This window comes from Struthio camelus, chromosome 2, assembly GCF_040807025.1.
Source record: "Struthio camelus isolate bStrCam1 chromosome 2, bStrCam1.hap1, whole genome shotgun sequence".
NCBI classification, from domain to species: domain Eukaryota; kingdom Metazoa; phylum Chordata; class Aves; order Struthioniformes; family Struthionidae; genus Struthio; species Struthio camelus.
In genome coordinates, this window is record NC_090943.1 from 6,453,503 (window position 1) to 6,462,749 (window position 9,247).

At 45.1% G+C, this 9,247-nt stretch overlaps 1 protein-coding gene across 1 annotated transcript; it reads right to left on the minus strand.

The window, feature by feature from the left end:
- Positions 1-707: 707 nt before the first annotated feature.
- Positions 708-7,439, minus strand: LOC138066263 (uncharacterized). The gene is made up of 2 exons (XM_068934167.1): positions 6,459-7,439; positions 708-5,352 (listed from the first exon to the last, which is right to left on the minus strand). Exons 1-2 carry the CDS (start codon positions 6,575-6,577, stop codon positions 2,340-2,342), a joined length of 3,132 nt encoding a protein of 1,043 aa, XP_068790268.1. The 5' UTR covers positions 6,578-7,439; the 3' UTR covers positions 708-2,339.
- Positions 7,440-9,247: the final 1,808 nt, after the last annotated feature.

The window sequence follows — 9,247 nt, forward strand, 5'->3', positions numbered from 1 at the left end:
GGAGAGTGCCCCTTAACTGGGATTTGTACACTGTGAGCCAGGAGGAAGAGAAGAGTGATGAAGGGTAAAATGGTCTGGGAAGCAAATGGCTGCATCCTACTGCAAATGCTGGGCAATGTTCCTCCCCACCTTTCTCCATGCGCTCACCCTTACAGGTAAAAACAGACTCAAGATGAGGCGAACAGCACTGCATGTGGATGTAGCTGTGCCCGCGCCTGTAAAGGTACAGCTGGAGGGAATCACAAACAGAATGGATTCATACCAGCCAGCTTTTGTGCTTGTGCATTTTGGCTTTCCCTCTGCCAGCAAAGAAGTCAAGTTTATGGGCATATGCTGGTGACGACTTGGTCTGGGATGTCACTCAGTGTGTCCTTGACACAGGTGAATAGGCACCCGCCCTTCCTACTTGTTTCAATAGGAGCTGCTTAACCTCTTCAAGCCTTTAGGTCTCAGTTCCCCGCTCCTAAACACAGCATGACCAGGTTTCCTGTCTTAGGCAGGGCTGTAACCTGGCAGCACCTCTGTCCCCAGTCATTTGCCCCATTGCAGGCTAGAGACTGACCTCAGCATCTAATGAGTTATGTAGCTTTCAAGGGCATCTCTCTTTTCCCCTAATTTGTATTGATTTAGCAGTCTCTCTGTAGAGAGCACTGACACACTGCTTTGCAGCAGATGTAGTCATTAAGCAGTGTTGTTCTTCCAGCAGATCTAACAGAAACAGTATATAGTTCAGTACTGAAAAGGCAAGGAGGTTTTTTAAAATTTTTTCTTTAATTGCTTTAACATCTTTATGCTTTTTTTTAACAGGCAGCTGATTAAAAGAGGTGAAAGGATAACCTCCATGAGCCTTTTCATAACACGTATATTCTTACATTGACTCTGAGATTTCTGTTGACCTCATTTATCATTGATTAGTATAATTGTTAACCCCTCTAACATTTATATTGCTGCAGCAAAGGGTGGCCAGGGAAGGTCAGGGCTCCACTGCACTAAGAGTGCAGAGGAGCAAATGCCCTAACGCCCTAGGGCTTTGAGAGACCTAAGTTCCCTTTCCTCCTCTGCCCTTCCTACCAAGTGACGTTGGCAAGGACGTTTCACTTATCTTTGCTCATTGTTTTACAAGGAGAATAATGATGCTGACCTCCCATGTGAAGTGATTTTTCAGTCTACTGAAGGAAAAATATAATAAGAGTAGTGAGATATTATTGGTAGGCGTAAGCAAGCCGTACAGTGAAGGGGTAGATGGTGTTTTGGGTAGAATTCAGCTCTAGATGTCTACATGTAGTTGTCTATATGTGAACTAGACAACCACGGTCTCATTGTAGTCAATGGAGATCAATCAATACAGTCAATGGAGTCTAGAGAGCTGTTTAGCTTTTCAGATGCAGTTGTCTATTTTAGGGTGAGCTGAAACACTGTTCAGGCAGTACTAACTGTACTTATGAACTCCCCATTGGCTATGATGCGGGGGCAGACATCTGGTTTAGATTTAAATGCTAATATTGCAGACAACCAAACCTAATCTGGAGCTCAGTCTTCACCCTTCTGCTTTTGCCTGTTGCATTTTTCTAGTGCACTTGTGGCCTAGAATTCAGTTCCTTCCAAGTAACAGCATTCGCTCTTCATTCTAATTTCTAGTTCTTGATGAGTTTGTTGCTCACGGCTGCTTGCTGATTCAACCTCTTTGGAGGTCTCTCTCCCCTCTGCCATGCAGACACTGGCCATGCAGACATCCTCTGAGGGTTCTCAGCAGCATATCATGTGGAAGACCTCCTCCAGGTGTAGAGAAAGGGGTGCTGGTCCCACTGGAGAGATTAAGCTCTCCTTGGCGATTCCTTGCAATGAAGCTAATTTTTGTGATGGTTTTTTTGGGGAACTGAGCACTGACCCACTATGACCAAGATGGAGATCTAAAATTTAACTCCTTAAGCCATTATTAAATCACGCCTTGTACAATGGAATTCTTCTTGTTCCAGAGGAGTGAGGGATTTCTAAGCTGATCTCATGAAGCAACCTTCGTCCCATATCACCTCACTTCTACTGCAGTGGTGGGTGCTTTTCTCTCTTCTTTTGTCAACTGTGTAAAGAACTCCTGGTCTACAAAGCCATCATTTAACACACTCGGATTTGCAGAGGAGTGACTTTCATGAACTGCTTTGGCTTCCAATGTTTTTCTGCCCCTATCTATTTTTGTAGGAGCCTCCTGGCCCCTTTTGGCTGAATGAACATTCAAGGGATCAAAGACATCCTGATTAGGGATTTCAGAAATATGGCTGGTGAACATGGACAATAATGGAAAACTACTTTCCTGTGTAGAGATATGCTTCTTGCTTGAGCCTTCAGTACTTGAGACCAAATCCAAATGGATCTTCTGCAGCCTTTGTAGTCTGGGACTGTGGATCAAACTGCTGCAGCAGTTCACAGGTCTGAAGCCCTTCAGGGTCAGTGACAATCTCATCCTTTCCAGTGAGAAAGGAGATGCTGGAGGTGCCCCACAGTGTTGGTGAGACATTTTTTTCTGCTGGGATTTCCTGGCACAGTTCTGAAGAATTTGCATCGAAGCAAGGTAGAGTTCCTGTCTGTGAATTTTGCAAGTCCAAATGTGGGGAAGTTTTACTTGCTATGCTGTGAAAATCTTGTCTTTTGTCTTCTATAGATAACAAAAGGGTATTGTCCTCCAGATCTCTGTTGTCTAACTGAAACTCAGCTTCCTTGAGTAACTCTCCTAAGTGGCTTGATGAAAAAACTGTTCCAGCCTCGAGCCTTGTGTCCTCGATATCGAAACTCACCAAGCTTTGAATTTCCAGTGGATGAGCACCTTGTTGACTTCTTTCCCTGATGAGATCTTTGTTAATATCAGCGGTTGGCACAAACTCTGGAGGAGGAAGTAGAGGGTTTTTCCCACCTTCCAAGGTTACTGCAGATTCTTTCTGGTTTTCCTTTGCTGGCAATAGAGAGGACCAATTGTCCTGTTGCTGCTGAACCTGCCTTTTTGAAGCTGATTGTTCATGAATGTCAAGTTCCATTACCTCATGTTTATCAATGCGTGAAATGCTTGCATCAGGAGCTAACAACAGGTCATTGATCTCTTTATTGTCAGTGCTGTCCGAGCAGCCTTCTGAGCTCTCCTGTGTCTCTTTAGGCATGACCTCCATCTTCCCTGGCTGTGACAGCTGATTGTTCTCGGAGGCCTTTTGCTTGGCTTGGCTGGAGGAGCTGAGGAGGCCCTGGGGCTCTTCCTGCTTGTCTTCAGGATTTGTTTGTTCTGAGGATCTTTCAGGATTTTCTTGTTGATTCTGCTTCTTCTCTGAGGAGTAACCAAACAAAGTGACAAAAGCTGACTGGGGTTTACTGGGTTTCCTTTCAGTTGTTGTTTCCTTCTTGAGAGTGCTACCTTTGTCTTCAGAACCAAAAAGCGTAGTGAAGGGATTTTTCCCAAGCCTAAAACCTTTACCCAGCATCTCTTTCCTGGCTTGACTGTTTCTGCTCTCTTTGCTTTGGGCACCGGGCCTCGATGTATGCACAGTACTTTCCCCTGGGAGTTTCAGATCTGTTTTCCCTTTGTCCACTGGATGACTTCTAGATTTTTCTGAGGATGCATTCAATTTGGAAGTGTCTAATTTCTTGGATGATTGCTTAGAAATGTGAATGGTATTTGTGCTAAGATCATCACTGAGATCCTTAGACTTGAATTTTGTGTTATCTAATTTGCTGACTTCATCATGTGAGGGCCAAGGGACACTGGCTGTGTTCAGAGACATGTCTGCTGATATTGGAAAATGCTTGGCAGATGATTTTCCATCATGTATTGAGATATCTCCATAAGGGTTATTTGTCAGTGGGCCATACATGGTCTGAAGTTCTCCTTCTTGTACACAGGACATATTGTGGTCATCTGTTATCTCTGGTAAGCCAGGTGAAGAGACTCTATTCTTCTCCGGCTTATTTTCCTGACGTGTATGCTCAGGACTACCTTCTTCCAGAAACCCTGATACACTTATTGGCGTCATTTCTTTTGTCTTCCCAAATTCTGCCACTTTACTCTCAACCTCAGGCAAATGACCTACACTGGGTGGCTGTGTATTCTCCTCCAGAGGTGCTGGTATCAGTTTTCCAGGAAACTCATTGGTGTTTGCCTTTGATTTCTCATTCACCAGCTCGGCTGGCCCAGCTGATGCCGTCAGTCCTCCAGGCTCTAGGGAACCACATGCTACATAAGGGGTCACTGACACACTAGAGAGGCAGGAGGTTTTGGCTTCAGCTTCATAGTCAGGGAGAACAGCACCCTCAGCTCCAAGTTTTGGCACCATATTTGTGGTGTTTCTGGTTTCAGGCTCTCCTGGCACACAGATGGACAGTGGGTTGTTCCTTCTCTCTTTGAGGTGATGCTTGTCTTCTGCAGCAGCTGGGGTGCCTACAATCAGTTCAGGCCTGTCATCTGTCACTGGTGTTGTGCCTGCTTCACTGGATATGCTCAAAGGGGAAAGAGTCCCACAGACCTCATTTTCCTCTGCTGGGAGCTCTGCTGTGGTGAGGTTGCAGCCCCCAGTGGCAGCCAGGTACATCCAGTTAGTGGGTTTAGTGCTCTGAAGCGTGGCAGGATGCAAAATGAATGATCTGTGAGCAAGAGATTTAACAGGTCGCAGGACTGCGGATGAGGAGGCAGAGACAGACCCTCTCTTCAGCTGGGGTTTGCTCTGCTGGAACATAGCAACTCGCTCAGAGACCTTGCCCCCTGGTTTCCCTTTGGGTATGTTCCCATCCGTGATCACCGGCTTCTTTTTGTTACCTCTCTGTTCTCCTGGCTTAGGCCAGGAACAAGCTTGCTCTCTCTTTTCAGGACAAGTGAGCCCAGGTAAGAAGCTTCCCTTCTTCAGAGCTGTCTCTGCTATTGGTTTTCCCTCCTGACTGCTGAGCATCATCCTGCCCACTCCGCTGCCCACAGCCTGGCAGATTTGCAAACTCGGTGCAATCTTCTTCCAGGAACACACTCCATTTCCATGCTTTCCATCTACAGCCCCCAAGGCTGTTTCTGAAGGCGGCCAGTTGGTTCTTAGCTTGTTTCCTAAGAGGACAGACCTGCTGCTCAGCTCTTGTTTTTGCTCAGCCAGCTGCAAGCTGCACCGTCCTGCAAAGGATGTGGGTTTCTCTCTTGCTTCGGTTTTCTTTTCGGCCCTATTATGCCAGTACTGGGGCTGTGGTCCTCTGCCTGCCATTGCCACTCTTTGGACCTGATGGTCTACTAGCTGGTGCTCTAGCCTTCTTGTCTCGCTTCTGCTTTTCACTTCAGCCATTTGCTTGTAGTGGAGCTGGCAGTAAAACACTCCGTGGAGGGCAGCATAGTTTTGCAAGCTGGAAAACACACATTGGCATAGCTGTTAAAGGCTGTTGGGGAGGGAGGGATTAATGGGATCCTTGAGGGACAGGTTTCCAGCAAAATTGTTTTCCAGTGGAAAATTTTTGGGGGGGGGGGGTGAAGGAGGGGGAGTTGAAGAATGAAACCTTTCAAAAGCAGCATCTGCTTTCTGAGGATATGTTTGATTTTTCTTTCAAAAACCTAAACACTTGAAAAGTTAACTATTTCCATGCAAAACCTCTGGGAGCTGTAGTCCAGGTTATGTGTGATCCTATTCTCCTTTATAGGCCAGGCTTCACACTAGGACTTCATTCTCGCCCTGTATGCATAGCATTGCCCGTATGGGTAAAGCATAGCAGGGCTCTCATGATACAGCAGTTTTCCTTCATGCTACATGATGGGAGAGTGTGTATACACAGCCTAGGGGCCAACAGGATGGCAAGCAGCATTGCAGAAAAGGACTTGAGTTAGCAAACAGGGATGATCTTATTTCTGTGCCTCTCTATCCTATTGGAGGTTATAGAGAAGACAGAGCCAGAGCGTTCTTGGAATTTCACAATGACAGGATGAGAGGCAATGGGAACAAGCTGCAATACAGGAAATTATGATGAGATATAAGAAAAAAAAATGTCACCAGTAATGTGGTCAAATCTTGAAAGAGGGGCACCAATCAACACACTGTGGAATCTCCATTCCTGGAGCCATTCACACCTTCCCCGGACATGGCCCCGAGCAACCTGCCCTTGCTGGGCCTGCAAGAGGCTGGATGGAGACTTACAGAGGTCCCTTCCAACCTACACAGCTCTGTGAATATGTGCGGCACCCAAACTATGAGTTCCATATCAGCATCCCCTTTGAAATATTTCTTTTATTTCCAGCTTATCCTTGCACCACCATTCAGATGCCTGATTCACAAGTGTCTACAAGCTTGAGGTGAGCAGTCTTCAGCCTCTAACAATGGAGAGGCAGATTGTCTAAGGGAGATAGCCTGCTCTTTCCTGTTACCTGAGGCCTGCCCAATCGGAATTAGCATTCAGTGCTTGTGATGGAAACGTCTTCGTCTATCCTTAAAAATAAATGGACCCGGGGTCCTACCACTCACCTCAGCTTCCTCCTGCAGACCTGGCAGCAGAAACATGAGCGGTGCAAACAGACTTTTTCACTGACACGCTCCATAGAGTAGACAGGCTCGAGGCATGAGGTGCATGCCTCTTTCAACATGGGCTGAAGAAAAAGGAGAGAGTGGAGTTAAATAACTCTGAATCATGACCATTTGCAAAGTGTTCTGAACTCATTTGCTGAATGAGATACTTGTATTTGATTTTCCTGTTGTCTTTTGTAGACTTTTTGTGAGAGTTCAAATTCCTGGCTGACTCAAGCTACATGTCATCTTGGACAAGTCAGTATTAATGTTCAGTCAGGACAGGGGTCAATAGTTTTAGAAAAGACAAGACATCCTTGGATCTCTCCACGTAAGTGATTTAATTGTTTAAAAGCCTTAAAGGAGCTAGGCCACATTACCAAGAAGCTCTGACTCAAAAACTCTGAGTGGGCAACTCTTGAAATCACTGACATCATTCGGCTGCTCTCGTAGATCGTGTAGTCCAAACCCTAAAAAGGCAGCACATCTCAGCGATAAAGCTCCAGCAGTTCCAGGAACTCGGTTGTTCATTCCAGTATGTTTACACTGTAGGCTATATTTTACATCATGACCTGATTCCTCAAACATCACTTTATGTGAAGAGCCCAGGGAATCTCTCTGGAAAGTATTGCCATCACCAGCCATTTTCTTAGTAGAGAGAGAACAGGAGTAAAGGAGCATGGATGTCAGACCAGCGACAGAAATAGCTCCAGATTGTCTGCATGGTCTGCAAGAAATCCAGAGGCTGCTGAAGCTCATGACCATGTGGATATCTCAGTATGCACTGTTTCACTGTGGTGCAAAGCAGGAGCTCAGCTTACCTGGTGAGTCCATCTGCAGTCAAGTCTGTCCAAAGCCCCAAAAGGAGCACAGTGGAGTCAGTCCCATAGAAAACTAACTCTGATTAACTGGAACAGTGCTTTAGGTACTGATACCCCCTCATATGAGGGTATCTCTGCCTGTTTGCTGGGGTATTTTTGCTGCGGTTTGATTTTATTGAGTTTTACTCTTTCTCTCTACCTCACGTGGTTTTTTGTTCCACATCTGCTCAGCCTGGTTTGCAGCCTTGTCTGCTCAGAGAATAGGCAAGTTTACTTTCTGCTTTTATATGGACTGGGCTGATGGCCACATTTCAGCCTTAACCAGAAGAAACACCAAAGACATTTCTGCATCAGATACATACAGTGTATCTCAAGGGATGAGTTGACGAGGGAACAAAACCCCTTCCTTTTACTTGCAGTGGATAGCTGGGGGCCTGAATCTGTTTTAATCACTTTCTTTTTTTGGCTGCACATACCAACAGGGTCAAATCGTCTTTGTTGTCCCGTGACAACACTTCCTAGAAGAAGATTTTAATGTCTTTGATTTTCTTCCCTTTCTCACTTGCAAATGTGAATCTTTCCTCTGAAAAATTTTTTGCTAAATAAGTGGGGATAGGCAAAAATGTCATATATCCAGACAAAAATCCCGTATTTTCTTCAGTGTTCAATGATCTCGACACAGCTCCGATGTTTTCGAGTCCGCTGCAGAGAGCAGACCATGGCCCATAAATGTCTATATGCCTAATGGATGTCCAAATTCCAAGAGTAGTCAGTGGAGGTCCGGTTAAAGGAATCTAGAAAGTGATACATTTACCCTAAAATAGGCACATTTAGTTGGATAAAATTAGTCAGTTAGGCAAAATGAATTTTACCAATGTGACATTCACCTTTAAGCTACCAACAAGTACCACAAACCTGGAGATTTTCCTTTTCTGTACTGTTCAGGCGGAGAGCTGTGAACAACACAGTGTCAACATACTCAAACATTTCTACGTGAGGGATCTTGGGATGCTTCCAAGTGGGCAGGAAGCAATGGGATAAAATGTACTAGAGCAGTATGCTGATGCCAATGTGAAGGCAGTGCTGGTGAAAGTGAAGCAGAAATTATGGTTTTGTGCACAGAGAAAAGATAGAAATGGTAGCAGACACTAAGTGAGAGGCAACAGTGTGTTACTGAGCATCTCAGAGAAACTGAAGCTCTGCACCTTGTCACGGATGGCATTTCACTGGAGCGAATGAGCAGGCTATTTGGCAAGGAACAATAAGGGGTGACAGGCAGCTGCCAGAGCCTGTCATCATCGGTGGCGGTGGAACAAAGTGCCAGTCCTGGGAATACTAAATCTCAGCCACTGGATTGACTTTGCTTCCATCTGGTTTAATGCATTTTGCAGTATAGATCACAGTTACAACCAGATTCTCTTGCACTATAGGTGTGTTTCTCCTGTAAAAGCAAAAATGTTTTCCCTTAACCATGACCAAGGAAAAAGAAGCAGAGCCATTTAGCAAACATGCAAGATCATTATGCTCTTAGGTGGGAAGGAACGTATTTATTACTGGACCGTGTTCCCCAAGTGGAGTAATCTTTTAGAGGAAATGCAGGTCTCTTTCACCAAGGGATTTATTTTAAGTGCTCACTGTCTGATGCATTGCAAATACTCTTGCTCTTCAGAGGTATTTTTATAAGCCTCAGGAATAAGCCTTCCTAATGGTTTGGAAAATAACGAGATGATTAGCAGCCATCAAATGGCACTGTGGGCAAGGAAATTATTTTAAGGCTTATTTGAAAAACTGTACAGATTGTTCCTGGAAGCCTCTTTCAGTACACTGCTGATTACTGCCATGCTGAAGGTCATGGCTGGCTTACTGCTTATCCGTTTTCTTTTTTTTGCCTTTTATGCATTGAAATGTTTATGGCAGAGGGATCAGCTT

Bases quoted from the DNA above. Each gene is read 5' to 3' on its own strand.
- LOC138066263 (XM_068934167.1), bottom strand. From the start codon at position 6,577: ATGTTGAAAGAGGCATGCACCTCATGCCTCGAGCCTGTCTACTCTATG. The intron at 5,353-6,458 runs GTGAGTGGTAGG...TGTGTTTTCCAG, and splicing joins GTCTGCAGGAGGAAGCTGAG to CTTGCAAAACTATGCTGCCC.